Source organism: Marmota monax, unplaced genomic scaffold (genome assembly GCF_021218885.2).
Source record: "Marmota monax isolate L192 unplaced genomic scaffold, Marmota_monax_Labrador192_F-V1.1 WCK01_AAM20220418_F8-fsc00045, whole genome shotgun sequence".
In the NCBI taxonomy this organism is placed as follows: Eukaryota; Metazoa; Chordata; class Mammalia; order Rodentia; family Sciuridae; genus Marmota; species Marmota monax.
In genome coordinates this window covers 4,179,416-4,206,344 of record NW_026692132.1, presented here as the reverse complement: position 1 = coordinate 4,206,344, position 26,929 = coordinate 4,179,416, and the positions used below count along the sequence as shown (strand labels likewise).

Below are 26,929 nucleotides of genomic sequence, written 5' to 3'. Positions count from 1 at the left end.
TTGGGCATTCTCCTTCTGAATTCCAGAATCTACTTTCCAGGAGGCACTGATTGTATTGACATGCATTGGATATCAGCAATCAGCTGTTTGTTCTTACTTGGCCTACAGTCCCTGCGTCATACAATGGCTTCCAGCCTGTTTTTTCTTCACACTGACTGGCCTGTCCAGGGAGTTTGATTTGGGGAATACTTCCTATCCACTAAGAACATCTGGGAAATTCTAGATCAACCTGTTCCATTGGATTTTCCCTCCTTTTATTCATTCTCTATTTTCTTATCTGATTTCTTTACTTAAGTGTTCTGCTTCCTTAAAGAGGAACCTTAAAAATGTACTGTATGCTTGAAAACTGCTGAAAGTAGATTTTATATGTTTTCACCACAAAGAAAAAAATGTATGTGAAGTAATGGATATGTTCACTAGTTTTATTTAGCTATTCCACGATATATGCATATTATAAAACATCACATTGTATACCATAAATAAGTACAACTTTTATTTGTCAACTAATTTTTTTAAAAGAGAAGTCTTGGCTAGTCTACTTCATTTCATCCTACTTCTTAGGAGACCAAATCATCACAGTAAATTGTGCTAAACATAGCAGATGTAGATTCTTCTTGCCGGAGTTGGCCCATATTATTTCTTACTAGTATTAAGGAATTCTTTTTTTCTTTACCTATGAGAGAAGAAAAAACCTTTAGTGGGAATTGTATTTTTGTCCTATTCCCAAAGAGTAGTATCCCTCCAAGCAGTATCTTAGCAAAGAGTTTTAGCAATTAGCTTAATAATGCAATTAAAACTGTCTCTCCTACTAAGCAAAAAAGGTTATTCAGGACATGGATGCTTCAAGATGGTTACACTTATCATAATGCTTTCAAAACCAAACACCTCTGAAATTATGAACATATCCATTTTTCAAAAGAAAAATCATGTAGTAGAGAAATGTATTTGTTTATTCATATGGTGTATCACATATGAACTGAATTGCTTGGCCTCAAAACTAGTCATTTGACTTTAAGCATCATGCTTTTTTTTTTCCTCAACTGAACTTTATCTCTAAATTGTAAGTGCCAGTCATGGTTCCCACCACACCCAGAGCCATAGTCACTTCAGAGGAGAACCACTCCATCTTGGGTCCCCGCTATGAAAGCTGCCCTGGCCAGCCATGGTAGCTCAGTCACATCTCTCTCTGGCCTCTGCTGATTCAACAGGAGTAGGAAACTGACCTCAAAGGAAGCCTGTCCACAGACTTGTCAGCAACCTACAAGGAGGCCTGGCAAATACAGTTTTGACTCAACAGAGGTGGTTTGTGTCAAGCAGATTCTAGCTGAGTCTCCCGTTGACTCAACCTTTCTGCAGATAATGGTTGTGTACACTATTCTGATGAACTGATTGGGTGGAATAACCCTGTTCAACTTTCTATTTCACCACTCTTGTGTAAACATGTCCTAACAGAACAAAACTTCACGTGTTTGGAAGTTCCCAATCTTCTTAACCGCTGATAGCTACTTTTCTTCTAGAAACATTTGTTCCTTGTATTCCATGGTCCCATACAATCTTGGTCTTTTCTTTACTTTTTGCTCCCTCTTTTTTTCTAATGCTAAACAGCACTCTGAATGCTTTATATAAATTATCTTATTTAAGCTTCACAACAACCCCAAGAGGTCAACACTATAAGTATCCATATTTTACAGATGGAGTAGGCAAGGCACAAAGATGGTGAGGCTTGTGATCCAGGTAATGGTAGAAGAGAAGAGGGCTTATTACAGAGATCATTTAAAGGTAGACAGGATAAGGCCTGGATGTTGAATTAAATGTGGAATTGAGGGAAAGGGGAAATCAAGAATAATGCTTGGGCTGGGGATGTGGCTCAAGCGGTAATGTGCTCGCCTGGCATACGTGGGGTGCTGGGTTCGATCCTCAACACCACATAAAATAAAATAAAGATGTTGTGTCCACCGAAAAATGAAAAATAAATATTAAAAATTTTCTCTCTCTCTCTCTCTCTAAAAAAAAGAATAATGCTTAAGTAATGGGGTGAATTGTGCTGCCATTTGTCTAGTTCAATTGGACATTCCAGAAACACCTTTGAGTTCAGTATGTCTAAAACTAAATTTGTCATTTTCCCCACAAGACCTGCTCTTCCTTTTAATATTTTCTTTTTTTTAATTTTTTATTGTTGGTTGTTCAAAACATTACATAGTTCTTGATATATCATATTTCACACTTTGATTCAAGTGGGTTATGAACTCCCATTTTTACCCCATACACAGATTGCAGAATCACATCAGTTACACATCCATTGATTTACATATTGCCATAATAGTGTCTGTTGTATTCTGCTACCTTTCCTATCCTCTACTGTCCCCCCTCCCCGCCCCTCCCCTCCCCTCTTCTCTCTCTACTCCCTCTACTGTCATTCATTTGTCCCCCTTGTATTATTTTTCCCTTTCCCCTCACTTCCTCTTGTATGTACTTTTGTATAACTCTGAGGGTCTCCTTCCATTTCCATACAATTTCCCTTCTCTCTCCCTTTCCCTCCCACCTCTCATCCCTGTTTAATGTTAATCTTTTTCTCATGCTCTTCGTCCCTGCTCTGTTCTTAGTTACTCTCCTTATATCAAAGAAGACATTTGGCATTTGTTTTTTAGGGATTGGCTAGCTTCACTTAGCATAATCTGCTCTAATGCCATCCATTTCCCTGCAAATTCTATGATTTTGTCATTTTTTAATGCAGAGTAATACTCCATTGTGTATAAATGCCACATTTTTTTTATCCATTCATCTATTGAAGGGCATCTAGGTTGGTTCCACAGTCTTGCTATTGTGAATTGTGCTGCTATGAACATCGATGTAGCAGTGTCCCTGTAGCATGCTCTTTTTAGGTCTTTAGGGAATAGACCGAGAAGGGGAATAGCTGAGTCAAATGGTGGCTCCATTCCCAGCTTTCCAAGAAATCTCCATACTGCTTTCCAAATTGGCTGCACCAATTTGCAGTCCCACCAGCAATGTACAAGTGTACCCTTTTCCCCACATCCTCGCCAGCACTTGTTGTTGTTTGACTTCATAATGGCTGCCAATCTTACTGGAGTGAGATGGTATCTTAGGGTGGTTTTGATTTGCATTTCTCTGACTGCTAGAGATGGTGAGCATTTTTTCATGTACTTGTTGATTGATTGTATGTCCTCCTCTGAGAAGTGTCTGTTCAGGTCCTTGGCCCATTTGTTGATTGGGTTGTTTGTTCTCTTATTGTCTAATTTTTTGAGTTCTTTGTATACTCTGGATATTAGGGCTCTATCTGAAGTGTGAGGAGTAAAGATTTGTTCCCAGGATGTAGGCTCCCTATTTACCTCTCTTATTGTTTCTTTTGCTGAGAAAAAACTTTTTAGTTTGAGTAAGTCCCATTTGTTGATTCTAGTTATTAACTTTTGTGCTATGGGTGTCCTATTGAGGAATTTGGAGCCCGACCCCACAGTATGTAGATCGTAGCCAACTTTTTCTTCTATCAGACGGCGTGTCTCTGATTTGATATCAAGCTCCTTGATCCATTTTGAATTAACTTTTGTGCATGGTGAGAGAAAGGGATTCAGTTTCATTTTGTTGCATATGGATTTCCAGTTTTCCCAGCACCATTTGTTGAAGATGCTATCCTTCCTCCATTGCATGCTTTTAGCCCCTTTATCAAATATAAGATAGTTTTAGTTTTGTGGATTGGTTTCTGTGTCCTCTATTCTGTACCGTTGGTCCACCCGCCTGTTTTGGTACCAGTACCATGCTGTTTTTGTTACTATTGCTCTGTAGTATAGTTTGAAGTCTGGTATCGCTATACCGCCTGATTCACACTTGCTGCTTAGCATTGTTTTTGCTATTCTGGGTCTTTTATTTTTCCATATGAATATCATGATTGCTTTCTCTATTTCTACAAGAAATGCCGTTGGGATTTTGATTGGCATTGCATTAAACCTATAGAGAACTTTTGGTAATATCGCCATTTTGATGATGTTAGTTCTGCCTATCCATGAACAGGGTATATTTTTCCATCTTCTAAGATCTTCTTCTATTTCTCTCTTTAGGGTTCTGTAGTTTTCATTGTATAAGTCTTTCATCTCTTTTGTTAGGTTGATTCCCAAGTATTTTATTTTTTTTTTGAAGATATTGTGAATGGAGTGGTTGTCCTCATTTCCATTTCAGAGGATTTGTCGCTGATATACAGGAATGCCTTTGATTTACGCGTGTTGATTTTATATCCTGCCACTTTGCTGAATTCATTTATTAGCTCTAATAGTTTCTTTGTAGACCCTTTTGGGTCTGCTAGGTATAGAATCATGTCACCTGCAAATAGTGATAATTTAAGTTCTTCTTTTCCTATTTTTATGCCTTTAATTTCTTACGTCTGTCTAATTGCTCTGGCCAGTGTTTCGAGAACTATGTTGAACAGAAGTGGTGAGAGAGGGCATCCCTGTCTTGTTCCAGATTTTAGAGGGAATGCCTTCAATTTTTCTCCATTCAGAATGATGCTAGCCTGAGGCTTAGCATAGATTGCTTTTACAATATTGAGGTATGTTCCTGTTATCCCTAGTTTTTCTAGAGTTTTGAACATAAAGGGATGCTGTACTTTTTCGAATGCTTTTTCCGCATCTATCGAGATGATCATATGGTTCTTATTTTTAAGTCTATTGATGTGGTGAATAACATTTATTGATTTCCGTATATTGAACCAGCCTTGCATCCCAGGGATGAATCCTACTTGATCATGGTGCACAATTTTTTTGATATGTTTTTGTATCCGATTCGCCAGAATTTTATTGAGGATTTTTGCATCTAGGTTCATTAATATTTTCTTTTTCAGAGAATGTCACCATCACTTGTTAAATGCAGGTACTTTACAGAAAGGGATACAAATGACAGTAGTTAGAACTATACTAAAGATCATTCTAGGTATTCAGATTGTTTTCCCCAACTTATTTGGGGTAAAGTAAACTACACTTTTAACCCTGGTTTAACCGTAAGTTTATTGGAGGCATAGATTGTGTCTGGAATTAAAGCTTACTTCTGTTGAGTGTTTTTCAAAAGTCAAGGCTCATACTCAGCACTTTACAAGCATCACCCCACGTAATTCTCCCAACAGTTTTCCTGAGGCATGATGAATATGAACATAGGTTTTAATCCTGGGTATATTGTATACTTTGGGGGAAACACTCAACTTTTCTGAAACTTATAAGTGGAACTCTGAAAGCACAGAAGAGAGACATCTAACCAAAATAGATGAGATCTAAGAAGGTTTTAGAATGGAAGGAGATGCTGAGCTGAACCTTTTCTCACACAGTTATTAGGGGAAAGGTTTTGCAAGCAAAGAGAGCAGACTATCTATGGAAAGGCTAGGAAGTAAACAAAAGTACAAAAACCTTTTCCTAACTGCCAGTGCAATTGACCAAGAACAGGAAAGGGTTACAAAAGCACATGCCTACAAGGGCCAGGCAGGTCAGGTAAAAAGGGAGGATGGCCAGGGGTAAGACAATGAGAAGAAGTGAGGTCCAGAGCAAATAGGAGAGCACAGGACCAGCCCCAAGGTGCAAGCCTACCTGGGTCCAGTGCCTTCCCTCCCTCACCATGCTCCAGTGCACAGCCTTCTATTCTCTTCTTTGAGCCACCAATTTTTACTAATCTAGAAGCTCCTCTTATGCCACTGACTCTACCTGCAATGCGCTTTGCATGGCTCCTTAACATCATTTCAGCTCAAATAAGATTTAAAAGAGGTCTTCTCTCATCACCATCCACAAACCAGCCTTCAGCCAGTTTTTGCTCCACTTTATTCCTTTATTTTAAGTATGCCACATAAGCTCTATCAGAGAGGGAAAATTTTCAGTACGTACAGCAATAGCTGACACAGAGTAGGTACCTAATAAAATCAGTTTATTCATTTTGAACAGATGAATGATGTTTTTATTGTGTGCCCATTTAGTGTGAGGCACTATGGACTGCAGAGACAGATTTGGCAATTATCAACCAGAAGATAGGTAGTAGTTAATGCCAAAGGAGAAACCCCAAGCATCTGTGTAGAGCCAAAAGACAATGAGCCTAAGGGAAATTATTTGTACAAGTGAACAGAAGAAAAACCCCAAAGAGACTTGTCAGGAGAAGTAAGGAGGGGACCAGGAAAGAAGTGGCATCACAGAAGCCAAAGGAAACCAAGGTCCCTGGTATAAGTTAAGACTTGACTAGAAAATCCACATCTGGCTGGTTATGATGGGCAGCAGACACCTGGGGAACTACAGACTTCTCACATTCCTTTGTCTCCTTGTTGTGCTCACTGGGAACCTCTGAAGAAAGCTTCATCTACGCTTCTACACCTGTCTGTTTCCTGTGCTGTATCCCAATAGTGATGACATGTGTGTTTTCTTTTTACCTTGTTCAAAAAAATTTTATTTCATTTTCACCTTCAAGTAAACAAATTTCCATTCACATATTGCTACCTCTATAAAGCCATTTCTTTATTAATAGGACATAATCTACTATTTTTATATTCTGATCCTGATCCCATTCCCCAGCCCTCAAAATCATGGTAATATTATAAACCTATAGTTTTTATTCTGTGTTGAGTGAACATTAAAGCCAAAAGCATCCTCCTGGCCTCCTTGTAAATACACACACACACATCATTAAGCACACACACACATATTTCTATATATATAGGTGTGTGTGTGTGTGTGTGTGTATATATATATATATATATATATATATATATATATACCTATAAACATATATATATTTCTAGGAGCATATATATATAAGTATATATGTAATAAAAAAATTCTAAAAAAATGAAAAGAAAAACAGGGTTAAGGGAAATGGATAGTGACCAAAATGTATATCCAGAGAGATATGACTAATAATCTAGATGGGGTTTTAGCTTCCCCAATAAAGCGACATTTGAGCAGAAATATGAAGGACATTAGGGAGAGAGCCTTGTATATAGTGTGGAAAGAATGTTCTGAGAGAGGAACAGCAAGATCAAGAAGATGTATGTGGCTGAGGGATGAGAAGAGAATAGAGTAGAAGAAGATGAAGAGTTGGAAGAATAGAAGAAAGCAGCAACTGCCTTCAGCTTAGGTATTCTCCAAGTCTGCCTAAGGAAGGAGTGGTATATCCAAACAGTGCCTGGCACTTAGTAGTACTCAATAAACATCATTGATATTTGAATCTCCAAGGTGCACAGAAAATTCATATCCCACCTAGGCCTTTGGCACTTGCTTAGGGATTCATGAAAATATTCTTAACATCTACTCCCTGGATCTTCTGGATAGTCTTTGAATATCTTCCAAATATTCAGTGCTCAAACAAAAACAGCTGATAGTATAAATTTTCCATTGACTTCCACTCTATGGTTGAAAGTCAGTACTTGAAATTATCTAGATTGATTGTTTGCCCTATAGCCATTTGACCTCAGTCACAAAATTTATTTGTCTTCCCCCCTCCTAGACTCTGAAGCCCATCTTGATCCTACATCAAGGTGTCTGAGTCCATCCCAACTACCCAAGTCTCTGGCAGTGCAGTAACTCAGCAGCAAGCTTGCTCTGCTGATAATCCTGCTCTTCCTGTAAGTTGCAGCCTTTCTTCTTATAGGACTCACTTTGCTCTTTTATTATTGCATCATTTGTTGTTTCTTTGTTCATAAGGTTGTTTTCTTTTTTTCTTTTAAAGTTGGTGAAATCCTCCTCCATGAACCCTTGTTTTTCCTTTTTTCTTTCATATATATATATGATATAATATATATATTAGTTGTCAATGAACTTTTATTTTTATCTATATGCGCTGCTGAGAATTAAACCCAGAGCCCCACCCATGCTAGGCAAGCACTCTACCACTGAGCCACAACCCCAGCTCCCTTTTCTTTCTTTTTAAAACCAAGCCCATTCCATTTTCTACTAGTTTAATACTTGACTCCTTGACTTGTTCCCCCATGCTGGAGTATTTTTCTTTTTCTTTTGCTGTGCTAGGGCTAGAACCCAGGGCCTTGCAAGTGCCAGGCAAGTGCTCTACCACTGAGCTACATCCCCAGCTCTTGAGTACTTTTCTAATTTCCCAGTTCCTTTGAGATTTAAAGTTTACCTTGCTCACTTTTTCAAAGACTGGAGTCCTGAATCCTGGCCCTATCTTTACTACTTTTTAACAGAATTATGCCTAAACAAGCAACCAGAGACTGGAGAGTCATCGGGTGTTCCCTTTGTCCAAAGGCAACCTGAGTTCCTTCTACCCACCAGGCACAGAAGACCTGAGGACAGCACAGGGAGTAAGACAGATCTTGCATTCATAGATATTAAATTGTGGGAAAACAAACACATAAGCAAATATAAGTCTAGGTGATGAGTATTTTCCCATACTTTTTACTGGTGCATTACAGTTTTACATAATGGTGGGATTTGTTGTTATATATTCATACATGCACACAATATTAGGGGATGAGTATTATGAGAAAGCATGCAAGCTCCATCTGCCCCATTCTTACAGCTCACCCATGCAGTACCTCCAGCTCATGTGAATTTCCTTCCTGAATCTGTCCATGAGAACATCCCTGAACATTCCCCTTGGCTAAAGCAGTTCCCATCAAAACTCTTCATAGAATCTGAGTTTAGAGCTTTTGACAACTAAGTTGTAAAGACAGTGACTAATTTTATTAATGCTAGCTGGGAATCCTTGAGCAATTATGGGATCTCCCCTTCTACATGGTCATGGGAATCTTTCCCTTGCTTGGGAAGCCCCGGACTCTACAGTACAACTCACAGGATTCCCTTAACTTCCTCTTTCAGTCACCAAAAAAAGTAACAGCTGGTTATTTATAGAAGCTATCAGAAAGGCATGGACAAAACACATGTCATCAATAAACATAGTCTTTTAAAAGTGTTTTTGACTAATGAAGCCAAAGCACCGAATTTTAAATTCAAAAACTAGGAGAGAGTATAGAGTAAAATGTGAATCTCTCATATAACCTTTCTTTCCAATTACCAGTTCTCCTGCCCATGGACAACCAGTGTTACCAGTTTTTTAAGTGTTCATTAGAAAATTATATGATTATGTAAGCAGAGATTTTCTTTAACACAAATAGCAGCACAGTATCAATACTGGTCCTCAGTAGCAAAGTGCTATCTTATATGCATTTTTTTCTTCTATTAGGAGTTCATTGTTCTCAAAATTCGTCTGTTTACCAAATGTGGTGAAGTTGGGCAGCTATCCTATCAGGCTCAGGTAGAAAATCCAGCACATGACTGTATGACACTAACCTTGCTATTCTGGCTCTCTGGTGACCTTATCTGGTGTCCTCCCACAATTTCTGGGGGAAAAAAAGAGTCATGCTGCTAGTATGGAATCTTGTGGTTAACCATGAAAAGAAAGAAGCCCTGAGGTTGGTCAACAGAACATATCTCATGTCCTCTAGTTTCCTTTCCCTTAGAACTCAGCAGCTCTAGCCAGTCATTGAAGTTCATGGGTAAAGTATGCGTTTCATCTCTCTGTGTCTTTCCTCTACACAGCATGTGCTAAGGCTTTTGTTGAATAATGATGACAAAAGAAGCTAGACATGTTACTGATTGTGGAAATTAACCAGAACTTCTCTAGAAGACATAAAAGACACTGCATGGAACATCACAATATTCACCTGGCTATGTGTGTGAAGCACTTCTTTGACTAGAGGAAATCAGTTGCTGACTGAAGAGCTGGAGATGGTATATCGAGAGGACTGCTGGTATTGTTTCAACTAAGGTAAGTTTTGGTAGAAATGGTAAAAGCATGAGGCTTGAGAGTAGGAGAAATAACTCTTCTGCAGCCCCAATTGTAGCTATACTACATTGACACATTTCCAATGAGAAAATTCCCAAGGACACCACCTGGAAAACTCTGAATTGAACTAGAAGCATTTTCCTGGGCTGAATAACAGTTTTGAACCTGAGATAATGAGCCATTTGAAGCACCTAGAGGTCTTAGATAAGGTGGCTGGGAAACTGGAAGCCCCAGACTAAAGTAGCCACAGTGGGATAGGACAATCATCTAGAACTCTTGTCTTTTATGGCTCAAGTGTGAAACCAGATGTGTGGTAGTCTGCTGGGGAGCTAGATTTTAAAAAGCAGAAGTGTTTTATTGCAACCATTCTCCCCCGTATCTGTTCTTTCCAATGTATGTGCTTTTAACTAGTGAGGCTGTCCCAAGATTTTGCCTTCTGTGGAGTCATGGCTACTTGATTCCTTTAATCATGTGCAATTCCAAATTGCAATTTAAGATCCCTACTTGATTATAAAACTAAAATACAATTTTTTATCCAGAATTGGTACTAGCAAAAGTGCCATATTTGTCCAATGCCTATTGTGAAGCTTTACTATCATTTTATTCTCAATTTTGCCTTTTGCAAAATGAAAAGTGGGATCACATGAAATAATTTCTAACTTTCCTCCCATCATCTTAATATTGTCAGAGCTCATGAAAATTCTTTTCTATATATTCCCTTTTCCTTGTAGATAAATATTAACTGGCAAAAAAAGAAAAAGATAATATAAGAGGAATTCCCTAAAGTTCATTTAACTCAAGAATCATAGAAACATTTTATTTGTATCAGAATTTTTTTCAACTCTGGTTTACAAAGATGAACAGTCATACCTGGGTTTTGTTATAAAAGAAACCATTTTAAAGTTTCATACTTACTCTCTCAATAGCAGATAAGGGCATCATTTACCAAACTATCTGCTTTTCCTACATAATACTGTAACATTTTCATGTGCATATCTCAATATTATCTCAAGTTTCTGTCTTAGGCCAAGTGATCTAAATACAAAAAGAGTAGTTCCTCTACCTTGCCCTCCCACCTTTTTTCCCTGTCAGTAATACTTCAAGTTTCACATTCACAACCATTAAGTCATTTTGGACTTCTCCCTTTTCCTAAGGGCATTCAATCATTCACAAAGCCTCTGTGATTGTTAAATCACAGTGGATCACTTACCTGTCTCTTCCTTTCCTCTCTCACTATCTATACCATAATTTTAGGTCAGTTCTGCCATATGAGGTTTCAAATTTGTTTCCCACCCCTTTCCAAACCATCCAATAACCAACAACCATTAAAGTGTTGGTCTTCCTAGAATAGGATAGTCTCCACATCATCTCTTGACAAAACCCTTCACAGATTCCCAATGGTATATAGGATACATAATCTCTTTCTTAGTGTGTATGTGTTTCCCTCTCTCATTTTGCAAATCTCTGTAATTTTGTCCTACTTTTCCTCTCTACCTTTTTCTTATTCCTGTCCCCCATATTTCCCTGGCATTCCTTGTTTATGCTGTCAGTTCCACAGATCTGACCTTCTTTATCCTCCCACTTATCAAAATCCTATTCATATATCACAGTCCAGACCAAATCCTCATTTTCAAAGCCCAGATTCATCTTCTTTGTTTTTTTTACCTATACCAACCTGCTGTGATTCCTGTTTTCTGTTACCTTACAGATTTATTAAGCATGACACATATTTGAGACTTTTATAAATTATTATATTTTCTTAGTTTTCTTTTAACTTCCATGTGCTTTCTATCTTCCCAACTAAATAACAAGGTAACTAAGGAAAGTTACAGTATCTTATTCACATAATGGGTCTTGATTCTGGGGTCAGAATGCCTGAATTTTAGTTATTATGCTATTGATCATTTATTGAGTGTAATCATGGTCTCAGTTTTCTCATCTGCAAAATGGAAATAAGAATGAGTTTTCACCTCTAGGAGTTTTGAAATAAGATCACACACATGCAAAGTACTTAGAATATCTAAAACTTGGTAAACATTTGTTAAATGTTAGTTATTGACTACTATTATTCATCTTTCTTACCTCCAAAGGACCTAAGCAGAGTGCCCTGATCTTTAACCATGCTTAATCAATATTGAATGGAACTCAGTTGGACTGAATTGTAGGACAGAGGGCACTGTGTGGGTGGTATTTTGTGGAATGGGGAAACTATCTGCCATCACTAAAATCATGCCATAGGTTGTCACTTACTGTCAAATCCAGCCTAAATCCCTGCTACTCTCTAATCCTGCTCCAGAAACTTCTGAGAGTTTGGCCCAGTGAACAGAGGCTGTTTTCCTAGAACATCCTACCCTTTCTGGCAATAAAATCTGACCCTGCAGCAGAGAGCAGGTTGCTAGTTTTCCCAGGGTCCTCAAGCTGCTATGAAAGAATGTAAACCACAAAAGTCAGCCTCCTGTCTACAATTTTATTAAATAAGCCTCAAGATTGGCCTACTAAAGTGGAAAATAGGCTCCATTCGACACTTTTCCTTTCATCTTACAGGTAGAACCAGTATGCTCATGGGCATCAGTCAGAAGGATGCTCTACCTGGGCTCTCATCAATAACAAAAGAGCAATAGATGCTAATCAAAGAGATGGAGGCATTCGTGCTGTTCAACTGAGCCATATAAAGTCATTTTTTTTCTGTAAAGAATATTAAACAGGAAACTATAAAGTTTGGGTCCCCATAAATATCATGGATACCACTACCATTAAGTAGCCAAAATTCAGGCTTAAGCCATCTATTAAGCCCTGTTGAAAACAATGCAGAGGCAAGAAATGATTCTAAAGATGAAAAATGTGGTCAAAAGTGGTGTAATCTCAGATAAACACTCCAGCGTCGATTTTTTATTTTATTACAATAAACTGGATTATAATATCCAGCTCACCTGGCTGTGGTGACAATTAAATGAGATAAGGCATTTAAAGCAAACTACGGACCAAGTGGCACATGGTAGCCACACAGTCCACTAGGATCCTCCCTTCTCTCCAGAGGCAGAAGCATCCTGCCCAGAGCTAGGAATGATGATCTTGGTAACTATTCCACAGGCAGGTGAATAAGATTATTCGAACATTTCTGAAATATTGACCTAGATTGTTGGGTTCATAGAATAGGAAGGCTCTTGGCTCTCAGAGTTGTTCACACTTGCAACTTAGGTGCCCACCTCAGTACAGAAGGCTGTTTCTTCTCAATCTCCTGAAAGAGATCTGAATTTATTCTGGGTTTAACCTTGATTTTGACATGATTGCCATTTCCAACAAGGCCAATTTCCTTGTTGAAAGAAGTCCTTCCCGAGGGTGAAATCCCAATAGCCTCATTTGCTTAAATTTCCTTAATGGTCTTGTTTATGCAGGGTGTGGTTTTTTCCCCCCTCAGTGCAGAATATAGATAATAAATAAACAACCACGGGAAACATGCCCTTAAGAAGGGAGCCCGTTGTTTCCCTTGATGCCCAGAGCACGATCCGTGTTGCTGGGCGGAGAAGGTGTTGACCAGCCCAGGCGCACCCTCGGGACAGCTCTGCGGGAGCGGCGAGGGGAGGTCGGGACCCCTGGGTTGGGCCGGGAAAGGGAATGGGTGAGAGGGGAGGAGGCGCGGGAACCTCGGGCAGCCCCAGCAGCCGGGTAGAGCCCGACAGGTCCCAGCAACTCCCCTCACCCTTCTCCACGCCTCCCGGGTTTTCCCCCTGGCTCGGGGTTTCCTGTTTCAGTTCTCGGCGATCTCCAGCAGCAGGTGCTGGTTTGCCAACCTCGGCTCCAGAGGCGGCGAAGGAGAAGGAAAAGAGAGAAGGGGAGGAGGAAGCGGCGCGCGGCGGCGGCTGCCGGCGGGCGGGCGAGGAGCAAGGCGGCAGGCGGCCGAGGCGAGTTCGCTCTCGCCGGCGGAGCAGCGGCGCAGGCGGCGGGCCGAGCCGAGGGCCGGGGGCGCGCCCGAGCCGGGGCCCCGGCTTGCGGCCGGCTGGCCGGGCGGGCGGGCGGCATGGGGGACCCTCCCGCTTGCCCTGCGCCCTAGCGGCTGCCGCGGCGGCCAGGGCTGAGGCGAAAGGCGGCCGCCTGCCGCAGGGCCCCAGGGCTGCCCCGGCTCCCAGAGCATGTGATGGCTGCTGAGAAGAGACTGCAAGTAGGTTGAGCAACAGATCCCGGTGCGCGCGACTGTGGGGTGTGAGCTGTGCCAGCCGGGAGAGGGGGGTGCCGGGGCCGCGGCCCGCTGAGAGGGCGAGCGGACGGGCGCGGCTCGGCGCGGGGAGGGCCGAGCTGGCCGCTGTGGCCGCGGGCCCCGCCGCCCGCTCGCCGCTTCCTCGCGGGATTGGCCATGACGGGTAGCGGCCCCCAGGTTTGTCCTCGGGAAGGGGGTTGGGGTGCCGACGGCGGCGAGAGGGACGCTGAAGGAACGGACGTGGGGAGGCCAGGGGGCCGGGAGGCCGCCTCTGGACGCCGGGCTGGGACCGAAGCGGCCGAGCCGGGTGATCTCCAGGCCCAGGCGCGTCGCACTGCCCGAGGTCGAGTCGCCGAGCTCCCGCCACTCAGGTGGCACGGAGCAGAAAGCCCAGCGCATCCTCCGCTGGCGGCTTGGGTCCCGCCGGGATTTCGGGCGAGGTGAGGCCGGTGTCCAGCTCCGCGGCCTAGGGCACTGGTCCGCTCCCTCCCGGCCGGGGGCACGGCGGCCGAATATGGAGGCGGGCTCCGGCGTCCGCGGTGGAAACGGACCCAAAGCTCTGCTGCTGCGGCTCGGACCCTCGCGCGCTCGTGGGGTGAGGCATCAGCCGACATCTCGGATCCGGCCCCAGCCGTTCGCTTTTATTATCCATCGCTCCATCCTACCACCCCACTCGGCCGGTCCTGATGAAGACCCCTCACCCCTCCCGTGTCCCTCCTTCTCCCTCTCTGCTCAGGCTCCAGCCCAGTTCCCTTTCACACCAGGCGTTCCTTTTAGCTCGGCTACTTCTCATGTTTAACTCCTTACAAAGAGGTGCTATAGATATAACTTGGAGAAATGAATCCCGCTTTTCTTCCTTAAACTGTTTCATCCTTTACCGCTTAAAGTCCTGAAAAACAGAGGTAGTTCCAAGTACTGAGTTCTCTTAACTGCGCCTCTTGCCTTTTGGGTACCCGTTAACAATCCTGCATTGTGTTTTGTGGTAAAGAGATGAAACACTAATCTCGATTTAGGGAAAGTTTTCCCATTGGTTGCAAGACTGTTGGACTATCTCCAGGCCCATCAGGCGCTTATTGATTCAGTGTTTTTTTGTTTTGTTAACCACCTTAGAATAGATGCAGATATCCTTGGGCCTGAGTACTGTATATTCAGAAATTTGGGAAGGTTGTTCAGTTCTTATTTCCTCACTGAGTTTTTCATTTTCTAATGTTAATGTAAACAGAAAATAGGAAATACGCGTCAAATACATTTTTTGGACTTTCCAAAAACCATAGAAAGTCAGTACAGAGGGTTTGAGTTCCATTTATTTCATCTCTGACATAGGCCAAAATTCATTTAGTTTTCGTACCATATTCTTGAATTTTTTTGTATTCCCTGATGTTTGAATATATAGATAGCTGACTAAATATTTGTAAATTAAATTTTACTGTGACAAGCTCAGGAAGATGACTATTTTAGACTTGCCCCTCTATACACCTTTTTTTCTAATGTGGCCTGCTTATATTAAGTTACCTAACTTAGTCTCCTTGAAGGTACCATAAAAATATCATAGTTGACTATGAATCCATAATTCAAAATGTTTGAATAACTTTATTTAAAGAATGGTTTTACTTTCAAAGTAAGTTGCAGTTCTTTTAGCAGCTCATCATTGTAAATGTACTTAAACATTATAAGCAAAATAAAGTGAAATTTTTTTTTCTGGGTATTGAACCCAGGACCTCCCACATTCTACACACTCTACCACTGCTCTACTCCCATAGCCCAAAGTAAACTTAAAACAACAAGGAAGAGATAATTATTTTACACACACTCACCCCATTTAATAATCAAAGCTGATGGAAAGTAGTATAATGGAAAATATTAATGGATAGAAAACGGACACTTGGAATGCTTGTATGCTGATGGGAGTTTTATTAGTCACTTCCTTTTACTAAATTTTTGTTTTTTAGAATAATAAAATATTTTATATTTCAGGCTTCTCTGGAGCTATGTTTTGATGGGTTGCATCTGCCAAATTGGACCCCAAGTGATTAATACAAATTGTATCTTTAAAACATTTTTTTCTCATTTTTTACTTTGCCCTGATTCTAGCAGCCCACAGTGATTTCTACATTTATTTTTTAATTAATATAATATATGTATAAGGTGTTATCATTTTATATCTGCTTAGTGGTTTTCATTGTTTTCTTATATAAACTAGAAGAATTCTTTGATTCTGATTATATAGCAGTCTTTTAAAAAACAAGTAAGAAAAGTTTTGTCTTTTTAGCGTTGGAATATATTATTGTAAACTAATCTGCCAGTTACTGCTCATCTTGTTCCCTTGGCAAATAATTTAATATCAGTATAGGTGCTGAGTAAGACCCCTGACCTCTAAAGGGATAAATTACAAGGTAGGATTCATGTGCATATACCTGGGTGGGAGCCATTTCCAAGTAAGTAAATGAGTCAAGGAGCTGTAGCAGGAAAGCAGATAGTGGATGGACCTGCATCTGAAACTTGTGGCACATTGGAGTAGTGGGTGATTAAGAAGGCGAGTCTTGGGATATAGTTTGTAAGATGGTCAGCAAATAATATAAATGTATTAAATCACTATTCCACATTTACACCTAAAATATTGAGATTCTGGTTTCTACATTTGATCTTAAATCTACCAAATGTACTTAAAAAAAAAAAAAAAAACCTTTAAATGTTAATATACCTTATGGGCCTGCAGCATTTGTCCACAGTTATTACTAGCAGAGAGTCCCAACTTAGTTCTCCTTAAAACAAAAATTAAGGTCTCTATAACAATAAATGTTAATAGATTAATCTTTTATTGTAAGGTTTAAATAATAGAATAGAATGAGCTTACGTGGGAGTTTGTTTCTAGAAAGACATAACATTTTCCTATATACTTGGAATTTTATTGTTGATAGCATTTTGAATTCCACCTTCCCATTCCTATATAACAAACTAAGGATTTTCTTATGACATTCAAAATGTTTCAAACATTTCCTTCCTAACTATGGATTATTTTTATCTAATCATTCTATTGCAGTTAGACATATGTGCTTTTCCCCCAATATTTTCATATTATAATGATTTGAACATCTCAGTAAAAATTTTTTTCTTTAGTACGTTTTTTGGATGGATTCCAAGAAGTAATGATCAAAGAGAATAAGCCTTAAAGTTTTTAATGGTTTTTTTAACCAAAAGTTGTATTGATGTGTATATACCCATTAGCAAAGAGTCAGAGTGTTGATTTCATCCGATGTTTACACTCATTAAGTTCTGACTTTTAAAATCTTTGACAATGTGTTTGATGGGCATTAATCTCTAATTTTAATGCTTTTATACTTATATTGTAAAGTACTGGCATGTGGTACTATATTTTAAAGTACTGATGTGTTGATTAAGAAAAGTAAAGTATGGAGGAAACTTAAGTTCATGTGAAATCTCCTCACCCAGAAATAAGTTATGTAAATATTTTAGTCAAGATTGTTCCAGTTATTTGCATTCATATTTATGTAGTTTGCAGAATTTGTACATGAACTTTAAAGTAAAAACAAATGACAAGCATTTGTTTTTCAAATTAAGCAATTCAGAAGTAATTGCTTAATTCCCCATTTTCGAAATACTATATATTTCTTCATAATACTTGCAGATTAGATAAGAGCTGTTTCTTCCTCATTTCTGCTTTTTCTGTCTCTGCTCTTCATCTATAAAAAAAAAATTACCCAGTGTATAGACTTGTCCTGAGGATTAACCAATGATCTGTTAGTGATGGTTATGACGAACAACAACAACAATAATAGATGGATAAGAGATGGTTACGATGATCGTTACAGAGCAAACACACAACTGATAGGCATTTAAAAATTAACTTAGAATATATTATGTGATTGCTTGAGGAGGAATATACATTTGCCTTTTAAGAATATAATTAACTTCGATTACCTCCTTTAGCAAGGTAAGAATATTATAAACATGAATTTTCCAAAATACCAATTTTTAAGAGCAAAACATTTTTCTCTGTTTTAAAAGGAAGAATAATTAGTTCACATTGTATTTTCCTGTTTTCAAATAATATATATCCTGTGATATAAATTATTTTGAAAGGTAACAATAGCTAATATTTATTGTTCCTTAACTCTATGCTAGGCACAATTTAGAACTTACATTAAGTAATGTAGTTTGATAACAACTATATAAAGTGTATGCTGCGGTTTTTTTTTTTCCTGCCTTGCAGGTGATGGAACTAGAGATGCTAAATAACTTGACCTGAATTATTTAGATTTCTAATTTACCCTAAATTAAATAACAATACTTCTATGCTGTTTATTTTAGGTGATGAGGTAGCAGGAATCAATTATTGATATTGATTCATAGCAATGATTTTTGTTCTCTCCTTGATATTAGCTGTTCCTTGCTGACATTGTCATTCCCTTCCTCTAATTTGCAGATGATATCTGCTGTGGATTGTGAAACTGGATGACAAGAAGCTAATAATATATCTGAAGTAAAACTTCTAGGCAGTGATTATAGGATGTTCAAATAGTCTAGATTGAGAAGTGAATGTTCACACTGTATGGAGAGAGCAGGTTAAGGCTGTGACCTAAGATAGATACACAGTTGAATTCTGGCCCTGCCATATTCTACCTGTGACTCTAGGCAAGACTCTTAATATCTCTTTGATTACTCACCTATGAAACACATTAACTCTGCAGAGTTGTTTTCTCATAATTCAAGATAATGAAAGTAAAAGTACTTAGCACAAAGAACAATTCAATATTATGAAATGAATTAGCAGTATCCATTCATTTGATTGGACAGAGATTTTTTTTATTTGTTTTTTTTTTTTCTACTTATTCTCTGGCTCTCAGTTATGTTCTAAGTGCTTGAAATTACCAATAATGAAACTTCTATAAAATAAAGTTTACTTTTATTGTTACTAAAACGTCAGCTTATATTTTAGGTTTTTCAGAGGGCTTTCAAATCTATTACTTTGTCTTTTAGGATAAAGCTAAAATTAGTTTTTGTTCTTTGTTCTTAGTCATCTGTACTCATTTCCCATTCAAAATTTGTGGGCTTATTTTATCCTTATTCTGAGATTTAGTCTGTTTGAAATCTAGGCTTTTACTTTATAATTTATTTTTATTATTTTGTAAATCTACAGGGAAGTTTTCCCATATAATTGAGGCTGTCTCCTCATTGTTGACTTATGCTTTTTTAATGTTTGTGTTCTTGTTCTTTGGCCCCATTGAGTTAGTGAATTAAATACTTCTGAAATTTTGCTTTAATTTAAAATGACTAGTGCAGATCTATGTGCAATAAATGATCTATTTTAGATAAAATACATTATTTCTATTTTTGCTAAGATAGAAAAGTGGCTTAAGTAATAAAAATCATGGGCATAATTGTGTTAAATTAGCACTATCATGCATAGGAAAAATAGTTTTAATGAGGAGGTGTTTTCTAAAATCCATTTTTACTATTTTGACTACTTCATTTTATCTTTTTAAATTAGATTTAGAATTTAATATTTTGGCACATTTTATCACATTTATAAAATACAGGAAAAGTACAAAATGATAGTGAAATAATCTATATTTCTTGCTTAGATGTAACTTAAAATATTGGTGTTCTTGTTTTCATTTTTAAAAATTTCATTGTAAAAAATCCTTGTGAAAGTGTATGCATTGCTGGGCGTGATGGTGCATGCCTGTAATCTCAGTGGCTAGGGAGGCTAAGACAGGAGGATCGTGAGGTCAAAGCCAAGCCTCAGCAAACTCGAGGTGCTAAGCAACTCAGTGAGACCTAGTCTCTAAATAAAATACAAAAGAGGGCTGGGGATGAGGTTCAGTGGTCAGGTGTTTAATCCCGGGATCCCCCCCAACCCCCTGAGTTTAATCCCAGGTATCCCCCCAACCCCCCAAAAGTGTATGCATTATAGTTTTATTACTTGCTTTTCATAACAGTTTTCCTATGTCATTCAGTATTCTTTTAAGAAATTGTTTTTACTGGCTGAATGACATTCAGCATATCTTAAGTATTATAATTTGATCAAGTTTATATTGTTTTATATTTAGGTTGTGAGCAAACCAAGAAAAAAAGGGAAAGAAGACCCAAATAAAATTAGAGATGAAAAAAGAGATATGTTGCAACTGTATCACAGAAATAAAATTATTAAGGCCTACTATGAACAACTATGCACTAACAATATAAGAAATCATTGATCATAACCAGTTTTTTTTTAGTTGTAATAAACAGTGTGATAAATGTCTGCGTATAGAAATCAATGTCTACCTAAGTATATTTTTAACACATTCCAAGATGTGATCATGAAAATTGCCCTCTAGGAAAGTTAATTAGTAATCTATCAGCAGTACATGAGCGTTCACTTCTTAGTTCTCATCACTATTTCTCCACAGTCTTTTTTGTTCATTTGGTATACCATCATGAGTATAGTGCTAAGAAGCTCATTTTGTGGATTCAGAGAAATTGAATTTGAGTGCCTGTTAGGACACTTACTGGTTATGTATGTGATCTTGCGCAAATTCTCATTAATTTCCCTAAGCCTCAGTTTCTTTGCCTATAAAATGGTTATAGTAATACTTATCATCATGATACTATAATGATTGTGGGTATTGATTAATAATGTATATTGAAATATCTAAGTCCTTAGCCATCCTTACTGTGATTTTCACTTATTATGTATGTAAACTAAATATGAAACATAAATTCATTTTATGTTTAATCTTGGGTCCCATCCTCAAGTTATCTCATTATGTGTATACAAATATTCCAAAATTCAACAACATTCAAAATCTGAAACATTACTGGTCCCAAGCATTTTGGATAAGGGATATTCAACTGTATTTTATACCTGCTAGTAGTTGATTTTTAAAAAGTTATTTATTTTATATAACATTTGGCTACCTTACAGAATTCTTTTTAATACACTATTAGATAAATTATTAAGATGTAGTTTCAACTCTGTTTTAATTGCATCTCTTTATTTTCAGGATACTTAATGGCCCATTAATATGTGGGTTTTTTCAATATTTTTATTTTATCCTTTTTTCTTGTCTTACTCCATTGGCTTAAATCAGAGACTAGTACTGATTAATTAGAAGCACTTAGGACTTACTTCTGACTTTAATGGGACTTCTACTTTTCAAAATGCTTGTGGCTATTTTCTAGTACAGGTGTCCTTTGCTTATATATACATGTTCCAACAATATCTATAATAGTTAAATGTAAGAAACTTAAAAATAGCTTTGCATGTAATGGGGATTACCTTAAATTATTAAAGCCTTAAGGTCTTTTTGTTTTTATTTTGGTGGTGGTGGTGATTCTTGAGATTGAACCAGGGCTTCACATAGGTAGGTAAGCATTCAACCACTGACCTATACCCTGGCTCCCAAAGGATCTTTTAAGAAATGTCTGCAACTATACATTTCTAATATTTAGATATTATCTCTTCATTTTTAATTGAGCAAATAGTCAACTATTATAGCTCCAGTAAGGCTGAAAATTTACTATTTTCATTCCATTTAATTATTCTATCCTTGTCTCGGTATTTTAAAATTTGAGACCTGTTCTTTTCACAGTTGTCCACTTGTTATGTCATATCTATAAAATTTGGTTTAAAGTCAGTGACAACAGTTTATATCCTCTGGGGGAAAAAAAAGCTCTTCATTCAACTAAAGTCTTAAAGTGAGAGTCCCTGTGCCCCCCCTTACCAATTTCCTTATGCATCTTTGTAGAAAGCTGTTTGAAAACTACTGCCCTTCCCTCAAAAAAAAAGCTTCTAATAATTTACAAGCCTCCAAAATGCAGTGAAACTGAAATAAAAATTTTAAGAAACTGTCAAATCACATTGTGATACCATGAGATTTTTATTAAATATTTTTTGTGCTGAAATCCTAATTTAGCTTGCCAAAAAAATGATTAGATATAGCAAATATAAACTACAGTAAAATATGGTAGCCACTAATCTAGATGGTGCCTTCCTGTCCTTAGATTATTAAAAGTGTGCTTCTATACTTTTTTCTGTACTCTTCCAAAACAAGTCCATCCAATATTATATTTTAAAATACCGTCTGTGAACTGATAATTACCACATTATGTCTTCAGTCTTGACATCGTCTTGTACACTGCCTCTTTGTAGAGAGCTCTATTGGTATCTGAAACTAAAACTATCAACAAAACTTTTATCCCAAATCTGTTCCTTTCTTAGTAAATACTGTCTCCTTCTCAGCTGCGTAAACCAAAAATCTAGACACTCTTGATATAACATCTTTCACATCAATCCAGTAAAAGCATTTAACCAATACATGTAATGAGTTGGTTAACAAAGTTGTTTAATGTTAGAAAAATCTCTTAATGTATATTTTAAAACTTTCAATATACCATATAATTTACTTTAGTTAAATTTAGGACTTTTTATATAAGTAAGAGTATACATATATTTGATAAGTTTGGGTGTTACTTGTGGGGTTTTATCAACAGAGTTATGCTGGCCTCACCAACTAGTTGGGATGCCTTCCATCTTTGGTGCCTTAGAATAATCTAAGAAACAGAAGAGAGGCTTGATGCTTTGAGGTTTTGCTAGAACAGGTTCATAGAACCTATTGATATAACATACTTGGACAGGAATGGAATGTCATATAGAAATCTTAAAAAGTTTTTATTCTTCCATGGTTTTCGTACTTGCAACTGCTTAAGTCAACTTTGATTATGGATTCTTAATTTATTGACATAATGTTTTATGCAGAAATATTGACATTTAACCCATTTAATTGAATATTAAATTTATATTATATAGTTGTAGTGTTCTCTGACCTCTTAGTTATACTTTTCTGAAGTTATTCATTCATTCATTTGTTCAATTCATTCAGCATTTAGAACCAGCTCTTCATTTTATTCACCAAATCACTTGTTTTTGATTCTGAGTGTTGAACCCAGGGCCTTTGCATACTAAGAATGCATTCTGCCACTGAGTTGTACCTCTAATCCTTATTAACCAGTTTTACTTATTTTTGCTTCCTAATTTATTTATTTCCGCCTTTAATTTTATTCCTTTGTTCAGCTTTATTTTGAATTATTTGCTCATATTAACCTTTCTGATTTAAACGTTTAATTCCTTTTTATATCTATTAAAAAATTTACATCATGGATTATCAGTTTGGCCACATCTCATAGGTGAACATTTTATTATGATCCATTTCTAAATAGTCTAAAATTTTATTTTTTATAACAGTAGAGTTAATTGGAATTTTATGTGAGTTATCTGTCTGCTTGTAACTTATTTTTTATGTATCATGCCCTACTCTCAAGGTTTGAATTTTTCTCAAGGCTTTGAAAAAGTTGGTCTAGTGCAAATATCTGTATGTCAGCTTTGAAATCAAGTATCTCATGGTAAATTATTAAATCAGTACTTGAGTAAGAGTCATTTTTTTGTTGTTGCTGTTGTTTAAATATTTATGTACCTTAGAGTTTAATACCATCATCATCACTAAAGGCCTGTGAATAAGAAAAATAAATCTTATGCTTTGGATTGTCAGAGTTTGTCCTCTTTGTGTAAGGACAGAATGGTGTTAACTTTCGAAATTATCTGATTTCCTAGCTTGTATTTAAAGCATTTGAGTCCTTAAATGGAGTTTCCCTACTAATCTGCACACTTCTGGCCCTGTTGCACTCCCTTCTAGAGGTTTTCTGGGTGTTAGAAGTTGAGAAGGTACCTATGACTTTTCCAAGATGACAACTATGCCCTCTTTATTAGTTTAACAGTGTATCAGGGAGTATTTTTTTGAAAACTCCCACCCTTACTCCAAGATGGTTAGCTTTGGAAGTACAAATTAACTTCTCTTTCCTGTCCTGTTTATGGATGGGAAAAATAAACTGACCAAAAGAATCATAGAATTCAGCATTTAGAACCAGCTCCACATCTTGAGAATGGAGATTGGTAGTGATTCTGGTGACTCCTATAAGTAACACAAATAGCAAACTCCTAATGCATCACACACTGCCCTTTTATTTCCCCATTAAGTTATGTACTTTTCAGTATTCTTGGAGGTCTTCTGATATATTAATGAGAGAGCCTCAGACTGGTCCTAGGGTCTTTAAAACCTCCCTTTTGAATAAGAACATCAGCAAGGAGCAAGCGGCAGCTAATGTTTGAAGTTAAATCCTGATCTCATAAATCAGAAAGATTTTCTATGCTGAGACTAGCCCCAGAGGATAGATTGTATATTTTTTCAAGTGTGATTTTTTTTTTAAACAATAAGGAATCACCTTATAAGGGGAAAAAAAAAACTTCAGAAAATCTATTTTGTGAATTTGGTTGAGGTAGGATATTTTTCTGCTGGCCTGGCTGGCTGTGAAGCATGTACCAGGTTGGCAGCTGCAACTTAGCTTCTAGACCCACCCATGCTGTGAAAGCACCTGAATGAAGATGTGGCAGGTAGAGAAAGCACTTTGGAATTCCTGAGTGACAGCCAGAAATCAGAATGTTAATTTGGCAAGTGTGCTACTGGGTGCTGAGTCTTGGGCCTACACAGTCTTCAAAATAACAGGTAGATCATAAATGTTTATTTCCTACTTTGATAGTAAATGAGTGCTTAACTTTTATGTGCATTTTAATAGATTGAGTACTTACTTGATAGTATGCACCTAGTGTAAGCAAGACAGTTCAACATAGATATAAATATGTCATAATCTTAAAATGATTTTCATTTGTAAACCTATAGTATATAGAATTCTCATACTTCTCAATGTGCAATAGTCTCTTATTCAACTTTTTGTGTTACCTCTTAGAAAGACATTCAGAATTAGAAGGTCAAATAAAATGGTCACTTATTTTTAGAAATTCTTGTTTTGAACATTGATACATTTAATTGCCAAATGTTTACTTCCCTGTTAGTTTTTTGTTTACCAAACCCAATGATTTAAAATTTTCTTCCAAGAATGAGAAGTGGGGTAAATTGGTTCTAACTCCCAGCCTCTTAACTCCTGCACACATGTGCGTGCATGCACTCATACATACACACACACACACAGGAAGTAAGGTGCAAGGATAAGGAAGGAGGTTGAGACATAGATACTAAAATTTTATATTTAACAATTTCCTCAGTCATTTTATCTAAGTATCCTTATAATATCCATAGAATATTTCTTATCTCAAGAATTCTTCACATTTAAATGTGTAATTATTTTAACCATTTAAGTGTCTTAACACTCTCACTGATCTTTCTTTTGGAGTTTGGATTTTTGGTGGGAAAGATGTTGGAAGGAGTAACAAGAATGGAAGTAGACTGCCAATGGCAATGTGAAGCCTCTAGGAATCTGCAGTGCTGGGAAAGAGTAAACAGGCTTAGAAAAGGAGGTAGAACAGCAGCAAAAATTAACCTTCTGCTCCCATGACTGGTAGTTCCCTGCCAGAGGCCTTTTTCCTTGCCTCTCTTTACTCCCATTCCATCTTGGCCCACTGAATCTTATGGAGACTAAGGAAGAGTACAGAGTTGAGGGTTGAAGGCTGGTTAGTTTTACCAGAGAATTATAGGATAAAAGAAAGTCATTGGTTTCCTGATAGAACCAGGTCTGTTGTTTTCCCTACTTTACTGTTTTCCTTTCTTTTTAAAATTATGGTCTATTATTCTTTTTTATACACATATGTGCACACACATATCTTTCATCTCCTGCTGCACTGAAACTATTATTTTAAAGTTTTTATACCCAAAAAAGGGGAGAAAAGACTTCTTTTGAAACTCTTCTATTGCTTTCCACCACCACCCAAAATATCTTTCTGTATCTTAATCTTTTCTTGCCTAACATATGCCATCATCTCTTTTTCAGCAAAAACTTATATCTTTACCAGGCATTTTCAACCTGTGTTCCATTGGTTCTGTGATGCCTGATGGGAAAAATTTACATCTTTATTTTCATATCCTCTAATTGAAATTTAGCATTTCTCTCAATTATAAATGTAAGCAACAAGCCCAATATTAATAGCAGAAATCATATTCCAGTTGAAGTAAATACCCTGAAGTATCATTTGCACTTTTTTTAAAAAAATTTATTTGTAGATAGACACAATACCCTTATTTTATTTGTTTATTTTTATGTGGTGGCGGTGATTGAACCCAGTGCCTCATGTATGCTAGGCAAGTGCTCTATGGCTGAGCCACAACCCTGGCCCCTCATTTGCATTTTTAACTATTTCTAAATCATGATAGGTTTTTTAGATCTTCGCTTCATCGTTTTATTTTAATGTGTTAATAAAAAGGCATATATTTCACTGTTGAAGTTTTTAATATTTTAATGACTGTACTTCAGTATAATTGGCTTCCTTTGAAATGCAACCCTATGTTTTTGTTTTACATATTTAAAAGCATTACTTTGAAAAGAGTCTATAGACTGAGAAAGGTGTCTGTAGCACAAAAACATGGTAAAGAATAAATTCCTGTTCATTCCATCTCTTTTCACTTCATAGAAATAATTCCCTCAATATCAAGATCATTGTACTGTCATGTGTAACTAAAACAAATGAAAAAAAAAAAAGAAATAACTCCCTCACTGTCCATTATAGCCTTTACCTTAAGCCCTCTTCCCTGTCATTCTGTAATATATTTGTAATGTTTGTCTCATTTGATGCCATCAGGTTTGTTTGTTTTTTTAAATGACTCCCCTTTTTCTTTGGTATCAAATCCTAACTAGACTCATTGACTGTATCTTAGAAAGAATCTCATTTTTTCTCTGCATAAATTTAGCTATTGGTCACCTTTTGCCACCCCAAAACTAATAAAAAGTAATGCAATTGGAGTTATTATCCTAAAACATTTAAAAAAGCACATCTCAGAAACCTATAGTAGTTCCCCATTACCTTTCTGAAACATGGGTAGCAATATACCATTGCCTTTTTAAAAAACTTAGTAGTTCCCATTACCAAAGTTGAAATTCCTCAGTATGGTATTCAAG

General features: G+C 37.4%; 1 protein-coding gene across 4 annotated transcripts in view; it reads left to right on the top strand.

The window, feature by feature from the left end:
• Positions 1 to 9,595: 9,595 nt before the first annotated feature.
• Positions 9,596 to 26,929, top strand: part of Zc3h12c (zinc finger CCCH-type containing 12C) — a 70,473-nt gene continuing 53,139 nt past the window's right edge. Inside the window, exon 1 of one of the 4 annotated variants that reach the window (XM_058586470.1) lies at positions 9,596 to 9,753. Coding sequence is in view for 3 of the 4 variants with exons in the window: in XM_046466202.2 (XP_046322158.1) it covers positions 14,481 to 14,561 (81 nt within the window). In the remaining variant the exon portion in view is untranslated. Of the gene's footprint in view, positions 9,754 to 13,797; positions 13,931 to 14,032; positions 14,144 to 14,181; positions 14,562 to 26,929 lie in introns of those variants that run through there. The other 3 variants (XM_046466221.2, XM_046466229.2, XM_046466202.2) reach the window with 3 other exon arrangements.